The 18,833-nt window shown below is 44.9% G+C and overlaps 1 protein-coding gene across 5 annotated transcripts in view; it reads left to right on the top strand.

The window, feature by feature from the left end:
- lpin3 (lipin 3) overlaps window positions 1-18,833 on the top strand; it is a 21,801-nt gene extending 2,968 nt beyond the window's left edge. For 3 of the 5 annotated variants that reach the window (XM_012952852.3, XM_004918545.4, XM_004918544.4), the window contains exons 2-20: window positions 6,141-6,342; window positions 7,175-7,270; window positions 7,363-7,592; window positions 8,006-8,101; window positions 8,210-8,315; window positions 8,424-8,598; window positions 9,001-9,085; window positions 9,161-9,309; window positions 9,480-9,573; window positions 9,705-9,774; window positions 9,863-9,946; window positions 10,347-10,402; window positions 10,617-10,713; window positions 10,922-11,070; window positions 14,071-14,157; window positions 14,718-14,870; window positions 15,768-15,879; window positions 16,137-16,240; window positions 18,221-18,833. In XM_012952852.3, the coding sequence (XP_012808306.2) occupies window positions 6,151-6,342; window positions 7,175-7,270; window positions 7,363-7,592; window positions 8,006-8,101; window positions 8,210-8,315; window positions 8,424-8,598; window positions 9,001-9,085; window positions 9,161-9,309; window positions 9,480-9,573; window positions 9,705-9,774; window positions 9,863-9,946; window positions 10,347-10,402; window positions 10,617-10,713; window positions 10,922-11,070; window positions 14,071-14,157; window positions 14,718-14,870; window positions 15,768-15,879; window positions 16,137-16,240; window positions 18,221-18,374 (2,289 nt within the window). In that variant the 5' untranslated portion in view covers window positions 6,141-6,150 and the 3' untranslated portion in view covers window positions 18,375-18,833. The remainder of the gene's footprint in view (window positions 1-6,140; window positions 6,343-7,174; window positions 7,271-7,362; window positions 7,593-8,005; window positions 8,102-8,209; window positions 8,316-8,423; window positions 8,599-9,000; window positions 9,086-9,160; window positions 9,310-9,479; window positions 9,574-9,704; window positions 9,775-9,862; window positions 9,947-10,346; window positions 10,403-10,616; window positions 10,714-10,921; window positions 11,071-14,070; window positions 14,158-14,717; window positions 14,871-15,767; window positions 15,880-16,136; window positions 16,241-18,220) is intronic. The other 2 variants (XM_002932866.5, XM_031894438.1) reach the window with 2 other exon arrangements.

The following is an 18,833-nucleotide window of genomic DNA, read 5'->3' as shown; positions in this document are numbered from 1 at the left end:
GACCCTCTTTGTTAAAGGGGTAGTATACCTTTTCCAGTACTTCTGATGCTTACTGTATTATAGCTTTAAATTCTTAAACAAACACTTTTACAAACAGTGATTGGCTCAGGGTTGCATTTACTTTATAGTGATCCCTCCCCCCAAAATAGATTTGCCCCCCCCCTCAAATAATGCATTATCGCACTCAGAAAGTGAAGGCATGTGTATGAGAGCTTTATGATGCTTTTAAACATACTCAGGCGTGGGTGGTGAGGGTCCCAGGTTAGTTGCAATGACAGATTCCCTGGTTATTACCCTGAGCAGTGTGACCCCATTGCATTAGAATTAATGCCTTTGTAGCTTTAGGGTGAAGACACACTGGGCTACTAGTAAGGGCTCTGGCACACGGGGGAGATTAGTCGCCCGCGATTAACTCCCTGTTCGTGGGCGACTAATCTCCCCGAGTTGCCTACCCCTGCCATCCCACCGGCGAACATGTAAGTCGCCGGCGGGATGGCAGACGCGGCGGGGCGATTATTTGCGCGAACAGGGAGTTAATCTCGGGCGACTAATCTCCCCCGTGTGCCAGAGCCCTTAAAGCTACTTTTTCACAGCTACTAAGCTCCAAAAAATACCCTGCCATAGACAATACTGAGAATTGCCTCTGCTAAAACACACATAGAGACAGTTATCAGGAAAAGATCAGCCTAGGGTGAAGAAACACAGAGCTACTAGTAGCAGCTACTTGTCACGGCTACTACAATAGATAATGCTGATCATTTACTGATAATTGTCTCTACGTGTGTTTTAGCAGAGGCAATTCTCAGTATTGTCTATTGCAGGGTATTTTCTGGAGTTTAGTAGCCATGAAAAAGTAGCTGCTACTAGTAGCTCAGTGTGTCTTCACCCTTAGGTGGATGGATCAAGACTGGAATTATGGGTAAGATGATCAGCTGGCATCAGTACTGGGCTTGTACTCCCTGCTTGGGGAATGAGCTGGGCAGGCTCAGGCAGGGGAAAAGGGAAGGAACAATGGAATGGAGGAATTTCAGGAATCTACGGGTGGAGGTCAGTAAGGCAGGGCGTGAGTGTGGCTGGGGGTGAGATTAGATAATGGAGCCATCACAGCCAGGGATTCTCCATGGGGCAGGGCAGGAACCATACAGGATATCCACACTCCTGTCGTGCAGCCTAGAGGCCTACCCTCTCCTCCCTGTAGGGTATATACAGTGTATGCTGCCTGACTAGGCATGCTGGGAATTGTAGTGCAAGTAAATGCAGGGGTGCGCTTTAATCATAGCAAGCTTGCACATAAACCCACATTTAAACTCAAGGGAATTCCCTGCACTTTTAGTTTTTTAAGCCAACCTGGGTGATGCTTTGTCCATTGGCAGGTACGTAGGAGGCAGCTAAGAAAGATGGGAAATGTAGTTTAGCAATAATATTAGTGATTAAGGTCCCCACATCCCTGATTTTTACCATCCTGCTGCCCAATGCTTTTCATGCAGTGGGTCAGGTAACTCATATTCATTTAAACTGAGGATGCCATACACAGCAGTCTATGTAGCCCACAGGCGGGGGCCATAACATAACTCGGAGGGCCACATCTGACCCCTGTACTTTAAGTTGGACAGCCCTGCTCTGAATTATACTCTCTTCCTGTTGGGCCCTTTGAAGTACTCAGTAATCTGACTCTGGCCTGTGCTTTCATTATTACAATGGCTTGCAGGGGCCCTCTAGCTGGGAGAATCTCACTAAGCACACAGGCTGGTTATGGGGAATTTCCAAGCTTGCAGCACCCCCTGGTGGTTAATGCCAGGACTATCCGGCAGAGGGTGATATTTCTGTATTACATTATTTAATACAGAACTCCAAAACTTGTTAAATAGCCCCACACACCACAAAAACCCCTAATACAGAGGTCCCCAACCTTTTCTGCACCACGGACCGGTTTTAAGCAAGACAATTTTTCCAAGGACCGGGGTTGGGGGGGGGGGGGGGCACAACTAGTGCATAGTATATAAGTTAATTATTATATATATAATGTATTATTATATTTATTTTATATTTTTTATTGATATTATTACATTATAAAATATAATACAGCTCACTAAAAAAAATAATCAATGGGAGACCAGGTGGCCCAGTTCAGCACAGTCCGCGGCCTGTTGATTGGGGACCCCTGCCCTATTATACCTATCACTGTAATATGTTCCTTTGAAAAATACAAATAGATATCATTTTTATATGCTGAAATCCAGCTGCAAAACAGTTCTTCTCTTTCTGCATCATTTGTAATCCTGGCAGGGGAGGAGGGACTAAAACACTGATGTTACAAATTGTAACAACGTCTCCACAGCTTACAGACAGCATGCAGGAACTAAATAACCCACAATGCATTGCACTGTGATGTTCCTTTCCTTATTGACATCACGTGTGCAGGGGATTGTGGGGTTTGAAGGATGCAGGCTGAGGATAGTTGACTACTGTTACATTTTTTGCTTGCTAAGAAGTAAAGCCGCACAAGGGGGGGCCGGGCAGACAATATGGAATAAAGTGCACGCTTCCTTGCCAACCTGTTGCCTGCCTGATGTTAATACATCCCCTAAACATCTGTGCACCAAGTGCAGCAGAATACGGACGCGCCAACTTTCTGCCGTCCCTGACTGATTGCTTAGCTGCACGCGATTACCCAGAACCCTTTGCAAGAGGGGCAGTCAAGGGTTCCCAGCATACCTAGGGAATGCTGGCACAGGTTTAAACAATTTCCAATCAAGAAGCTCAAGCAGCATAATTTCTAAATACTTGAATGTTGGCAGAAACTGCTGCTTGACTGCTGCGTTGACAGCCATGTTTGATCTGTGGCTGCTGGCTAGGTATCTGTTTATTAAAGGGGACCTGTCACCATAATAGATAATTCCAAATCCGTTTGTATCATGTTAGTAGAGCAAAAGAAACTTTACTTACACTGTATAAATGATTACATTTATTTTTCCTTCAGTCTTGGAATTTACAGTCACAGCAAGCAGGTCAGAGCCATTTTGTTTACACTGTTATTAAGGCAAGCTTTGTTTCACCCATCTAGGTGGTATCTAAATGCTGAATGGAAAGCTAAAGTAATTGTAATTAAAAATCTGAGCTGTCAATCATATATTGCCTGCCCCGCCTCTATGCCGCAGGCATAGAGGTGGGGCAGGCAATATATGATTGACAGCTCAGATTTTTAAATCCATTTTTAACAGTTATGGATGAATTTATTAATAAAAGAATTTGGGTTTCATGATTCATTTTTAAAAGACTTATATTATAGATCAGAGTTCACTTTCCAGAATAACCCATGTACAGTATTCACTTGGGATGACTACTCATATACCTTCTATAAAGAGGCTGAAAATTTGTTCACGCCCACTTTATAGTCACCCCCCCAATACCATGCCCATATAAAAAAAAAATATGAAATGGTAACATCACAAGAAAAGAAAAACTAGTTGTTTCATAGCACAGATATACACAATGGGGGCCATTTATCAACACTGGGCAAATTTGCCCATGGGCAGTAACCTATGGCAACCAATCAAATTGTTGTATTCATCCTTCCACCTTCAGCTGGCTGCGACTATGTTGTACAGGTATAGGCCCCGTTATCCAGAATGCTCGGGACCAAGGGTATTCCAGATAAGGGGTCTTTCCATAATTTGGATCTTCATACCTTAAGTCTACTAAAAAAACAATAAAAAAATTAATTAAACCCAATAGGGCTGTTCTGCCCCCAATAAGGGGTAATTATATCTTAGTTGGGATTAATTACAAGGTGCTGTTTTATTATTACAGAGAAAAGGGAAATCAGTTTTAAAAAACTGAATTATTTGATTAAAATGGAGTCTGTGGGAGACAGGCTTTCCGTAATTCAGAGCTTTCTGGATAACGGGTTTCCGGATAACAGATCCCACACCTGTATTTAAAAAAGCTTTTGGGGACATCTGCACTGCAAAAATAAATTTGAAATTATATTTGCTCATTAAATGCCCCGGACTTGTCCAGCTTTATAAATATAAACATGGGCAGGGCAAATATATTCACTGTGTGTATAATTCTGGGCTGCGCAAATTGTATAAATGACCCCCAGTGTGTCTGCTTGGATGATCCAATTGTTGGCCCTAGAGCCAATGACTGGAGTAGGCTGACTTGGACCAGCATGTAGGTGGCCAAACTGGGCCCAGATCCAAGGTCGGAATGGGGGGTGAAGGGCCCACCGGGGTTCCCACCCCTGGGCCCTGCAGGTGCCCCCGATGGTCGCGTCTCCTAAGCCCCCCACAGGGGCCCCCTAACCCCCCGCAGGAGCCCCCTAACCCCCCGCAGGGCCCCTCACCCAGCGTCCTCCCTCAAGCGCGTAAATTTAAAACGTCAAGGCAGGAACGGTCGGGCAAGGGGAGCGCCGCAAGGGTTGGGTCTGGGCCGCCGGGGCCCACCGGGATTTTTCCCAGTGTCCCGGTGGCCCAGTCCGACCCTGCCCAGATCCACTCATTTGGCCACCTCTACTTTATTCTCTTTCTAACTGTATTGCATATACATTGCCCTGCCCTCATAAGAATCCAGTAGATTTTTGGCCACGCCCCATTATGCCCAGACCATGGCCTGTCCCTCCAGACTATGCCCCCATTCTCTGCCCCCCACCAGTGGTAATTAATACGTGTGACCCCCCCTGACCAATACCGGAGAGTTGACAGCTTTGTTATTGATTCATTGGTCCCTACAAATGAAGATAAATACGGTGTATGTGCCAGTGTTTGTACTCGGCAGTCGGTAGGGCACCACCTTGGCTTTTGACTGATTTTGGACCTTGATTGTAACAGACAGCACAACTGGGCTGGGAGCCATTTCACTAAATCACACCCATTTAAATGAAATATTTGAAACCATGAGCTAAAAAGGGAAAACATATAAATCTTCCTTTTCCCTCCGCTTTCATTTTCTAAACACGGTTTTACTAATCGGCTTCCTGTTCCCAGAGTGCCGGCAGCCGGACACATGTAGCCGTTGGGAATGGGAATGGCTGCGGGTCAGGTCTGGAATATATATAATATATATAAAAACTTTAGAAGCAGCCATGGTTCCTATGTATCCTCAACTAGGTCCAGTGTCGGACTGGGACCCTAAGGGCTCACCAGAAAACCTTAGGCCAGGGGTCCCCAACCTTTCTTACTCGTGAGCCAGAGTCAAATGTAAAAATACTTGGGGAGAAACACAAGCACCATAAAAGTTCATGGAGGAGCCAAATAAGGGCTGTGATTGGCTATTAGGCAGCCTCTATGCACCCTATCAGCTTACAAGGGGCTTTTTTTGGTAGGAAATCTTGTTTTTATTCAACCAAAACTTGCCCCCAAGTCAGGAATTCAAAAATAACTCCCTGGTTTGGGGGCACTGAGAGCAACATCCAAGGGGTTGGGGAGCAACATGTTGCCCCTGAGCCACTGGTTGGGGATCACTGCCTTAGACCCTGGGCCCACTCTCCAAACTATTTTTGCTCCTTTCCTCACTCAACCACTTAGTTCTCCAAGTCTCTTTTATTCACATGCTAGCATCTATCCTTCCATCTATATCTCCTCTTTGTTCCCATTCAGAAATAGGAAATGACCATGAAACAGGCCAACAGGTTAGGAGCAGGAGGGCCCACTAAATCTTAGACCCACCGGGAGATTTCTTGGAATCCTAGTGGGCCAGTCCAACACTGCCTAGGTCTGGGGATCATACACAAGCAAGGACAGCCTTTGCCTTAGTCTTGTATCTCATAGCAACCATTCTGTAGATAGCTTACACTGGTCTAATGCAGTTAAAATAATGGAAGCAACCATCTGATGCAATGAGTAGTGTAGTAGATTCATGGTTTGTTCCAGGTCAACAAAAGCTGGTATGAAACATAAAGATCTGCTTGGCCAGGTCCCATTAATGAATTCCAGGGAGTACAGTAACTTTTCTGGCACATGTCTAGCTCCACTGTTCTTGGGAATTGCTTGGTGTTATTAAGATTTGTAGATCAATATGTGACTTGCAGTACCAGTTTTCACCTGGTGCCAGTGGCAGCTTCCTTCCATAGAGCCCACAAGTACAGCGCCACCTGTTGGATATATTGGCCATATTGATAGCTTCTCTCTTTCTTGCAGTCCTTAGAGAATGAATTACGTTGGGCAGCTGGCTGGCTCTGTGCTGGGTCGTGTACGGGAGCTGTATAGCGGGGTGAATCCAGCCACACTTTCTGGCGCTATTGATGTTGTGGTGGTCAGACAGCCAGATGGCTCTTTCCGCTCCTCACCGTTCCATGTGCGCTTTGGGAAACTTGGAGTACTGCACTCTGCAGAGATTGCGGTAAGTATGCAAGATGTCTACTCTCTAGATTGCAGTCTAGTATTGCCTATACAACCTATAGCATGTGATACCACAAGCCATTAATAAACTGGGACTGGGCTCTTTGGGTTATTTTCTGCACCCTAGAGGTGCAAGCTTTATACATTGCCACATAGCAACCCTGGGGTCAGGAGTAATGCTGGTCAGTGGCACCGTGGTACAGTAACACAAGGGGTGAAAGTTAGTCACACAGGGGGTATCACACCAGTCTGCAAAAAACCAGTGGGGGGTATCAGTCCAGTCAATAAAACAGCGGGGGTATTAGTCCAGTCCATAAGTGGGGGTATCAATTCATAAGATGGGGGATCAGTCTGTAAGATAGGGTGGCTCAGTCTATAAGATATGAGGTGGGGGGGATTCGTCCATATAACAAGGGATCAGTCCAGAAGACATGGGGTATTAGTCCATGGCCAATGGAACATGGGTATCAGTTACACAAGGGCTGTAACAGTCCAGTCCATAAGAGGGGGTATCAGTCCAGTCCATAAGAGGGGGTATCAGTCGGTAGTAAGACAGGAAGAATTATTCCATAATATGGTGGGGATCCGTCTGTAAAACAGGGTGGCTCTGTCTATAGGACATTCTGGGAATTAGTCCGTAAGACAGGAGATCACTCAGTAGCATTAATCTTACAGGTTCCCATCAGGTTATTTATCTACTTGTTGATGGGTCAGAGGACAGGTATAACAAATAAGTAGATAATGGAGCCACTAGGTGAGGATAAGTCTCCTTTCTATGTAGGTTGGTCTAGTTGGACGAGTCTATCACTATAACCATTCGTTCCTCTCTGCAGGTGGATATTGAGGTGAATGGGGAGCCCGTGGATCTGCAGATGAGACTTGGAGAAAATGGAGAAGGCTTTTTTGTCCAAGAAGTGGACAGAATTGAGGTGAGAAAGGAAATCTGAGAGGAAGAAACTGAACTACTATTATGGGGAAAAGTAAAGTTTGATGATCACATTTCCATCTATATCTTTTGTAGAGCACAGAAGCCCCCTCTATCTCCATCACCTTACCAACAGTTCATCAGCCCTCAACACCCCTTCTAGGGAAGAATGAAACATCACTGACCCCCAAGACCCCCAAGTCCGTTCACACAACACCTGATTGTGACACCCCCACAAGGAGACAGCGCTGGGTGAAAAGAAAGATGAAAAGGAAAGAGGATGAATCAGAAGGAGACGTTGATGATGAATCTACACTGCCTGCTTGGTGAGGGACAAGAGCTTAATCACTGAGCTTCATGTACAAACAATACCGGGGGCATAGCAACTGGAAAACCAGCAGGCCTGGACTAGGATTCAAAAGTAGTCCTGGCATTTTAACTACACAGAGGCCCAAACAGTCTCTAGTGACCATCTAAGGCATCTTACAACAGCTCTTTTGGCATTTGCTAGTCCAGACCTTGGTTCAGGAACACTGGCACCCAAAGCAAACAAATTACAACCTCATCCTGATTTTCCTTCTGAATTCCTTATCCTTATGAAATAGGGTCGTAAGGAACTACCCTGTTATGTTTTAGCCATTAGCAAGTCGACTTTTAATGTGTATTTATGCTAACGCACATATTTGTATGTCTAAACATAGTAGTAAAGTCGCAAATGGTCTTTTTCCTTCCATACCAGTGATTCCATATATTTCTCCTTTGCGGATGTGCCAGAAGACATCTCTCATGAACTATCCAAGGGTTCCTTTCCAGACTCTGAAGACGAGCACAGGAGGTAATGACAAGAAGCAATTGGTGCCCCTGACCCTACCATGATGGGATAATGCATACATTTCTGGTTTAGAAAATGTGTTCTTGTGGTAATTCATACTCTGTAACTCAGCAGCCGATCACCATCGCCAAAAAGTGACTCTGAGCTGGAAATGAGACCCCTTAATTCTTCCTCTTCTGAGCAATGCATGGAGTGGGACTGGGGAAGACTGCCACAGGTGAGATGGGAAAAATACAATAACAGCACATTTTGTGGATTTCGAATCTGGAGACCGGTCTAGTATGAGTCAAAGCAAATATCAGTTCTCCGTCAACTCTCTCTTAAGGTTAGCTGGCCTGATCTGGGACACCAGAAAACCCAGTCTGCTCCTCCAAGCCCCACCAGCAGAGAGGCCCCTCAACTTCCTTGCAGTGAACTGGACAACAAAGACATCTCTCCTGTGGTGACGGAGATAAGAGAAGGAGAACCTCATCTCAGTGTCCTAGAGAACCATAAGGAGGGTCAGTGTCCTCTTGTATTTGCTGTTCTTCATCTTCCAATCACACCTTTTCTCATTGTGTCTCTCAACCTGGTATTGTAGAACTACTAGAATGATTTCTTTGTCCTGCAGGGTCTAGATTGTTGACGATTTCCATCATACTTGGCCAGCCTCTTTGCCTTGTACACTGTTCTACTCCTGTACAAAATATCATGTTTAGTTTCATAGTGTCAACCTGGTCTTGTAGAACTGCTACAACTTACTATTTCTTTATCCTTAGGAACTAGAATGTTGATGATTCCCACATCACACTTGGCCAGCCTTTGTTTTGTATGTTTAACTGTTCTTCATCCATACAAAGGGTCACCTGCTTCTTTCTAGAGGTTTCTCTTAATCTTTATTAATAATTGTCTCCTCCCCTTAGACCTCTCCAATGGGCCCCCAGCTCTGGCTCCAGATACTGCCTTGTCTCCAGCTTCTCAGGAAGTCTCTCTGTACTTCCCAAACAGGTTAGTGTATGAATGCAGAGATAAATTATAAACCATTTCTGTGATGCTGATAGAATCAATATTTTTTTTGTTTAGTGACCCTTACCCATTGCCACCACCTGTTCAAAACAATGGAAACAAAGATAAACACGTTGAGGACCCAGAAGCACTAGGGGAACCCCAAGAGGCCTGTATAGCTCTCTCACTGTGTGGAGGTCTGGCACAAAGCTGGGAAATCCCAGAGGGTGAGTATGGAGAAGGTAGACTTTATATATGTAAGGGCGCTGGGGGTATATCACAATAGTAGAGTATAATACAGACTTAAATTCTCTTTGGCCAAATGCATTATTATCTATAATTATATAACACTCACTGCACACCATTTTCTCCTTTGATTCACTCTTACCCCATCCAGACTGGTTCCAGAAGCATCAAATCTCCTACTCTGAATTCTGCCAAAACCCCTCAATCATGGAAGATCCAAGGCTGGTGTTGAGGATACAAAACAAGTAGGAATCTAATATTCTTTCAAATTTTCCTGTTTGTTCTCTCCTTGAGTGTCTTCCCTCCATAATCAATTCCTTCCATGCCTCCATCAATCACCCCATTTTTCAGCCCAGTTTCCCCTCTCTTTTTGCAGATACTATAACTGGGCAACGGCAGCCCCAATCATTTTGTGTATGCAGGTGTTTAACCGACAGCTCCCACAGGTAACATTGCTTTTAGCCTCAAAGCAACTCAACTCCGCTCTCTCTCTTTCCCCCTCAAATGCAATATGTTTACTGTTTGCCCTTTCAGGAGGTAATTAATCAGCTCACACAGCAGAAGATGCCCAGAAATCGAGGCTGGTGGTTTTCCTGGCGCAAAAGGGACATTGGTCCGGTATGATATGCATGGAAGGGATGATGGGAAGGCAGGGTATACTTAGCGCTGTCAATGAACTCTTCATTGAACTTTGGTATTTCCATAATTTTTACATTCCATCCATTCTTTGTTTTGTTCAATTGCTCTCATGCATATCAAATGCTCCCAGAATGCTCTCCCCACCCAACGACCCTATCAAACACCTGCTCACAATCTTGTCAGCTGTTCCCCCAGTTTCCTTGTACTTCTCTTATCCTCTGATCTCCAGCTGTTCCTGAGCTTCAGTAGCCACTAGCCAAGTTCAACAACAGCTGGGCAGCCACATGTTGGGTACCTTCTCTTTATTTTCCTTTACACGCTACCCAGCTCCCCCTCTTATCCCTTACTCACGCCATCTCTCCCCACTCTCTCCATCCAGCCGGTCACCAAACCTCCAGAATGTGAGGAGCAGAAGGAGGAGGCCAGTTCCAATGGGTGAGACTTTGTATTGTATAGTTTCTATCTTTCGTCTTTATCAGGGCCTCCTTATGGTGCTTGTGGAACCTTGGTGGTTCTTCCATAACTCTTCTCACCACTCATATTTGTAAATATATTAGGGGTTTCAACCCAAATTTGCATTTGTGCAGTAAAGTAGAGTCATTTTCTACAACCTATCAATAACTGCCTGGTTTCTGTGTCTTATTTCCAGATTAAAGGAGGATGGGGATGTCAGAGAGGCACCAGTGGCGGCCCCAGTACAACCTTTAACGTATCAGAGGTCCCTGCGTTTGACATCTGAACAAATAGTAAGGGAGGGAGACTTTTGTCCAATGAATAAAAAGAAAATATAAAATATAATAAATGAAATGATGGATAAAATGGGGAAATGATCAATGTTCCATTAGCTGGGTGTGTTTGTGGGTTCCTGTTCAAACCAATTTCTTTTTAGGAGGGGGGTGTGTTTGCTTACCAAAAAATAGGGGAATTAGACTTATTTTATTCTTTTTCCTACAGAAACGTTTAAACCTACACAATGGAGCCAACGATGTGGTGTTCAGTGTCTGCACAAAGTTCCAAGGGACGTGTCGTAGCCGGGCGCAGATCTACCTGTGGGATAGTGAAGATCGGATCATCATCAGTGACATTGATGGTACAGTGACAAGGTCAGAAGCACCCCTATCTGTATCCACGTTAACCTGGACCCCTTCTCAGTCCATAGCTCTCTTGTATCTTAAAGTAACATCAGTCTTCTTGGTTTCGTGCCTCTTTCCCACCTCCTTGGTCTCCAGTTGCCCCCAAATGGACCAATGTGGAGCTTATTAATGGGATGACATCAAGGTGAAAAGTGGCAGATATCAAATTTGTAGTGAAAGATTTCATTCACATTCCACTGCTTTCACCCTGATATCTCTCTTGGCAAATCTTCTAATCCACCATGGCGTTGGCTGGCTAATTGTATAGTAATGAGTTAAGGATAATCCCTAAAATATCCTTCTTCAAATCTGGAACTAAGGAACATTAATAGGCACAGTTTGCCCCAACTCAACTAAACCATAGCAACCAATCAGCAGGTACCATTTACCTATTTGCTGTTTGAAAGCTAATGGGGTACTAGGCCTGCAACAACCTATGTGAATGTTTTCAGCCCTTGGGCCTATCCATGAAGCACTTGTGCCAGTGGGATTGGCACCTCCAGCTGGAATAAAAATATGGCACAAGGTGCAAAGTGCATCACTACTGGGGGAATGGAAGCTGCCCGTCGAGGCAACATACAAAAGTGGAATAAAATGGGTGCAATTTATCTCGTACACCATTGTTTCCCATCAGTTTATTATGTGTTACCATAAGAGACCAGGGAAATGAGTGGCTGATTCCAGTTTCCTGCTCATCAGGGCAGCCATTGAGGTGGATTAGGCATCTGTGGTGGTATAAAATGAGCCAAAATGTGTCTGTCGCTTTGGCGTATTGAACACAAGTTGCAGTGAAGACTGTATCATATCCAACACGCACTTTAGGTGCAATTCTGCTGTGCCTTTTGATGCAGCCCCAGTGGGAAACCCTGGAATTACTGGCACATTCGGGGTGGCGGTGGGTCAGTAGTCAGTAGGTGCTCCGGCATACGATTCAAAAGACAGACTTGGGGGTGAGCACCATTGCAGTGGGGCAAATACTCAGAAGAACAAAGAGCATCAGTACACTCAATAATTGCTCTGTCACTCACAGTACAGGTATGGGATCCATTATCCAGAATGCTCAGGACCTGGGGTTGTCCGGATAAGGGCTCTTTCTGTAATTTGGATCTCCTACCTTAAGTCTACTAAAAATTATATAAACAGTAATTAAACCCAAAAGGATTGTTTTGGCTCCAATAAGGATTAATTATATCTTAGTTGGGATCAAGTACAGGTACTGTTTTATTATTACAGAGAAAAGGGAATCATTTAACCATTAAATAAACCCAATAGGGCTGTTCTGCCCCAATAAGGGGTAATTATATCTTAGTTGGGATCAAGTACAGGTACTGTTTTATTATTACAGAGAAAAGGGAATCATTTAACCATTAAATAAACCCAATAGGACTGTTCTGCCCCAATAAGGGGTAATTATATCTTAGTTGGGATCAAGCACAGGTACTGTTTTATTATTACAGAGAAAAGGGAATCATTTAACCATTAAATAAACCCAATAGGGCTGTTCTGCCCCCAATAAGGGGTAATTATATCTTAGTTGGGATCAAGTACAGGTACTGTTTTATTATTACAGAGAAAAGGGAATCATTTAACCATTAAATAAACCCAATAGGACTGTTCTGCCCCCAATAAGGGGTAATTATACTTTCTGGATAATGGGATTCCGGATAAGGGGTCCGATACCTGTACTGCTTTCTGCCACTGTTTGCAATAGAATAGAACCAACAATGGCAGCTCCCTTGCTATGACCAGCTGTAAGAGCTCTTGAACGTGTACTTTCAAAAGAATAAAATACCCAATCAGTTAGCCATTATGCTTATGTTTCTTTGTTTTTGTTATTAGTGACTTTTGTGCTCAGCCAAAGCAAAGCAAACCCTAATTGGAACAATTTTTACATCGGTATTTAAATGACAATTTTCACCCTGCATCCTGCTGATCAATCAATGCCATGTACCTACGTAGGATTCCGTGTTTGAACCCACGGTGGGAATTCATTCTCTTGCCTCCTTCCACGCAATCCTTTCTTTAATACATATTTCCATCCTGCCCCGCTGTCAGGTTCTACAGTAATGTAAACACAGGGCTTGTAATAGGCAAAGGGCAATTACCTAGGCATGTTAGAGCAGACCATATTAGGTTGGGAGCATGGGATCGACTGAGGTCCTTTAGCAGCGGGAATTCCATACTGTGATCTTGCCTTAAGCTGTAGCGCTAATGACTTCCAGTCGGCAAATCCGCACATGTGGCTCCTGGTTTAAATAAAGGGGAAACAGCCAGCGGAGTCCGTTCTTGTGTAACCTGTGGGGCTGCAGGCTTATGTACTGGGATAGCTGCAGGGTAGTACAGAGAAAGCCATGTCTTGCCCCCCCCCAAGCTTGATAAGGAAATACATAGCCCCAAAAACCCATCAGTAAATGTAGAAATTAAATTAGGCATGGGGTGCAAGAGTATGGCCCTTAGAGCGCACCCCTTGGCATAGGGCAAACAGTAAGGACAGGTCCCTATTGCCAATTACACCTCCTGCCTCTTTGAATGATGTCTGCGTTCAAATTATATGCAAGTTAAGGGTTGGGAGATGCCTATTGGCCACCCCACCTGCCCTTGGAAATCCAAACTTGCAAACTTCAAGCAGTTGGTAGAGGTCTCCCTGAAGTGGTGGTGAAACCCCAATAAAACAGGGGTGTCCCCATCAAAACCCCTTGGGAGCAGCAGGCAGAGGTTTCTTCTGTTTGATCCTTACAGTCCCTCACTTACCTGGTTAGACCCTAGTTCAGATGGAACCTTACCATGTGGGAGGCATTATACATTTTATTTGGACACTTGATCCCAAAACGACTACTTTAAGCTCACTATCCCTTTAAAAAATGTCTATTGTCTAAAGCTCATTCTACAATTCCACATACAGTTCTCCCTTCTTCTTTTTCCCTGACCCCCCCCCTCTCCCAAAATGACAGATTTTACTTCCCCCCTCAGGTCAGATGCTCTTGGTCACATTTTGCCACAGCTTGGGAAGGACTGGACGCAGCCCGGAATAGTTCGACTGTATCATGCCATCCACACGTGAGTGTCGCCACTGTAGGACATGTTACATGTGTCTCACACTATGGGAGTCCCATCCTGGGGCATTCAGCATCACTTATATCTTCTTTGACACTTAGAAACATCAGGGAACAATGTATCCATGTTTTCCATCCATGTTTTTATTATTCCATTCCATTATTATTCCATTGTCTTTGGGGTTGGCCGTCTGCAGTTTTCCTTATCATCTCCCATAGCCCTCCTATTGTGTAATAATCCCTTTGCCAGAAGCCCCAGGTACTGGTGACAAGACACATGAGGCTATGACTACACCAACAGGACTATGAATGGAGGCAAGCACTTTAGCCTGTGCAGAGAGATAGCATTATACACTGATGGAGCAGGGCCTGTTCTGTAGAGTTCAATGAAATAGTGACCTCTGGTGGCCAAACTAATGGAAAGCTTTTGTGGCTTTACCCGGTGATTCTATTTGGTTTGCAGACATGTTGGGCGACCCTTGTTTCACACCCGCACAGCAACATAACATTTTTAATTGTTTTCTTGAAATAACTTGTAAGGGACATGTTTCTTGTCTCCCCTAGGAATGGCTATAACTTCCTGTACTGTTCTGCACGCTCGGTGGGTCTGGCCGAACTCACAAAGAGTTACCTCTGTGGGGTGAATGAGGGGGGCTGCACACTACCCCCAGGACCCCTCCTGCTTTCCCCCAGCAGTCTCTTTGTTGCCCTGCACAGGTAAAGCCAGCAAGGAACTCTATATTCCCATTTGCTCCACTTACTCTTTCTTTTTCTCAATTTGCAGTTGGTCTTCATTTTAAATTATTGGGTTTTTTTTTTAATTATTTGGATTTTTTTTCAGCAGTTCTCCAATTTGGAATTTCAGCAGCTATCTAGTTGCTAGGGTCCAGTTTAACCTAGCAACCAGCCAGTGGTGAGAGGAATATGAATAGAGCAGGGACTAAATAGAAAAATAAGTAATAAAAACTAACACTAAAAACAATAGTGGCCTCATAGAGCAATAGTTTTTTGACTGCTGGGGTCATTTGAAAGCTGGAAAGAGTCAGAAGAGGAAGGCAAATAACTTAAAAAACTATAAAAAATGAAGAAAAATGAAAACCAGTTGAAAAGTAGCTCAGAATAGGCCATTCTCTGACATAGTAAAAAGGGGTTGTTTGCTTTTTGAGTTCATACTTTTAGTATGATACAGAGAGTGCTATTCTGAGAAAGTTTGCAATTGGTCTTCATTTTGTATTATTTGTAGCTTTGTAAGTATTTTAATTTTTGTTTCAGCAGCATCTGGTTGCTAAGGTACAAATTACCTTAGCAACCAGGGAGTGGTTTAAATGAGAGACAGATATATAATTAAACAAGGACCTAAATATAAAAATAAGTTATGAAAAGTAACAATAACAATATAACTGTAGCCTCACCCAACAATAGTTTTCTGGTTGCCGGGGTCAGTGACCCCCATTTGAAAGCTGCAAGGAGAAGATGGCAAGTTAACTACCCCTTTAACCTGAAGATGAATCACCCCTTTAAGTGCTATGGTCTCCTCTCCATCCTCCTCCCTGCTTCCCTTATGTCCCCTATCCTTGGTTTGTGCATCATGGCCGCTCTGCTTCTCTCCCACAGGGAAGTTATAGAAAAAGCACCCGAGCGCTTCAAGATTTCATGCCTGTCAGATATCTGCCAGCTCTTCCCGGACCCCCAGCCCTTTCATGCTGCTTTTGGGAACAGACCCAATGTAAGTACTAGAGTCATACCAGTATACTAAGGGCTATGACTTACGTATGACTGTTTCAGCTTTGGCTAAGCTGCCATTGTCTCAGGCTGGCCGGCCATGTTTCCTTGTCACCCACCATATTGCTCCTATTGTGTTATAATCCCCATAATAGGGGGGGCGGATATTAGGGTATTACGATGTTGCTAGAGGCTTCCCTGACCTGTATACCTGCACTATTTTTCATCTTTATATACATTCTCCTCATCCAATCCCCACAGGACGTCTTGGCCTATAAAGAAGTGGGAGTTCCCGAATCTCGAATCTTTACTGTGAACACAAAGGGAGCATTAACTCAGGAACTGAATCCCTGCTTCAAATCCTCGTAAGTCGGTCTATCTGGTTAACCTGGGCTCCAAGGCAGCTGCTAACGACCCAAACAGCCCCCTACTAGACTGCTAAATAGTGAGTGTCTATGGCATCTTACAGCAGCCCCTCTGGCATTTGCCTGAACCCACAGATTGCCAGTCTGGGCCTGGGTCCTGGCATTCCAAGTACCCAGAGGCCCAAACAGCCCCCCCAGCCCAATAAATAGTGACTGTCTATGGCACCTTACAGCAGCCCCTCTGGCATTTGCCTGAACCCACAGATTGCCAGTCTGGGCCTGGGTCCTGGCATTCCAAGTACCCAGAGGCCCAAACAGCCCCCCCAGCCCAATAAATAGTGACTGTCTATGGCACCTTACAGCAGCCCCTCTGGCATTTGCCTGAACCCACAGATTGCCAGTCTGGGCCTGGGTCCTGGCATTCCAAGTACCCAGAGGCCCAAACAGCCCCCCCAGCCCAATAAATAGTGACTGTCTATGGCACCTTACAGCAGCCCCTCTGGCATTTGCCTGAACCCACAGATTGCCAGTCTGGGCCTGGGTCCTGGCATTCCAAGTACCCAGAGGCCCAAACAGCCCCCCCAGCCCAATAAATAGTGAGTGTCTATGGCACCTTACAGTAGCCCCTCTGGCATTTGCCTGAACCCACAGATTGCCAGTCTGGGCCTGGGTCCTGGCATTCCAAGTACCCAGAGGCCCAAACAGCCCCCCCCCCAGCCCAATAAATAGTGACTGTCTATGGCATCTTACAGCAGCCCCTCTGGCATTTGCCTGAACCCACAGATTGCCAGTCTGGGCCTGGGTCCTGGCATTCCAAGTACCCAGAGGCCCAAACAGCCCCCCCCCAGCCCAATAAATAGTGAGTGTCTATGGCACCTTACAGCAGCCCCTCTGGCATTTGCCTGAACCCACAGATTGCCAGTCTGGGCCTGGGTCCTGGCATTCCAAGTACCCAGAGGCCCAAACAGCCCCCCCCCCCAGCCCAATAAATAGTGACTGTCTATGGCATCTTACAGCAGCCCCTCTGGCATTTGCCTGAACCCACAGATTGCCAGTCTGGGCCTGGGTCCTGGCATTCCAAGTACCCAGAGGCCCAAACAGCCCCCCCAGCCCAATAAATAGTGACTGTCTATGGCAGTCTATGAACTAGACACACTTCTCCTAAATCCCCCTGATGCCCCCCATTTATTATTATGTAATCGATATCTGTAACACATGTACCTGCCCACCGGCTATGGCTGGCAAGTCACAGAGGAAACGTGGGCATGTGTTAATGACATACAAACTCTGCCTGTTCAATTCTGATTGGCCTAGTGGGCCAATGTAATTTAGATCTGAAAGAGGATGACTGAAGGGTGAGGGAATTAAAGGGCAACTAATATTGGTTAAGAATAGGGAGAAAGAACACAGCTGAAATTCATGCCCATAATGTAAGTTACACGACATCAAATAACGGGATCAAATGGAGTAAAATAAAACACACCTAGATAAATTCGCTGATTATTTTACACAGCTTCTTGTTTGGTGAATTTTGTTACACAGCATAATAAATCCCACAATTCCCTGCATGCGTGATGTCAATAAAGAAAGGAACATCACGGTGCAATGCATTGTGGGTTATGTAGTTCCTGCATGCTGTCTGTAAGCTGCAGAGAAGTTGTTACAATTTGTAACATCAATGTTTTAGTCCCTCCTCCCCTGCCAGGATTTCAAATGATGCAGAAAGAGAAGAACTGTTTTGCAGTTGGATTTCAGCATATAAAATGGTATTTATTCCGACTTTTTGAAGGAACAGATTACACTGATAGGGATATTAGGGGTATTGTATGTATAAATCTTTGTTCGGAAGCCAGAGTTCCCCTTTAAATAGGGGGACTAATGATAATAGAATGTATAACCACTTTCTACCATGTCCCTTTATTCTCGACGTGCCTCCCCCTCCAAGTAACCTCCTCTGTCTCTCCCTATCCCCCCCCCCAGGTACTCTGCATTAAGTGAACTGGTCAATGTCATGTTTCCCCCGACTACATGTCGCTCCGCCTCAGCCCTGCTTTCCCCAGAATTCAGCCACTTTTTCTTCTGGAGGGACCCACTGCCCAGTCTCAGCGAGGAGGAACTGACAAGGGTTTCCTAGCGCCGAGAGATCTTGTACATAAGGACTCGCCTCCTCCTTATTAACCCGGAACCTAGAGCTCATATTTTAGGGTTTCATGGGAAGCGGCTGCAGTTAAACAGACTTGCTACATGGCATCTCCATCGGATATTGTAGGGTTCTGCTGGCAGGCCATCTGGTGCCATTCGTATGCATAGTTATGCTTAAGGCCTTGGGAATCCCATCACTGCCTCCTCTTCTGCACAAGGCAAAGTTGCTCCGGGCTTCCTGTTGTAGAACTATAACAAACCACACCACAACATTTCTCCCAAAAATGTCCTGTGTCCTTCATCTGTGTATGTTTGTGTTTAAAAGCAGTCAGTGTTAAAGTTATTGTGAGTTTGCTGTATAAATATGTCTGTGCTTTATGTGAATACTGAATGGTAATTGGCCCATGGGGCACTAATAACATCAATAAAGAACCACACTCCTGTCAATTTA

The sequence above is a fragment of the Xenopus tropicalis genome, chromosome 10 (assembly GCF_000004195.4).
Source record: "Xenopus tropicalis strain Nigerian chromosome 10, UCB_Xtro_10.0, whole genome shotgun sequence".
Taxonomy (NCBI): Eukaryota; Metazoa; Chordata; class Amphibia; order Anura; family Pipidae; genus Xenopus; species Xenopus tropicalis.
Note: the sequence above shows the minus strand (reverse complement) of the source record. Positions and strands in the feature narration are given on the sequence as shown.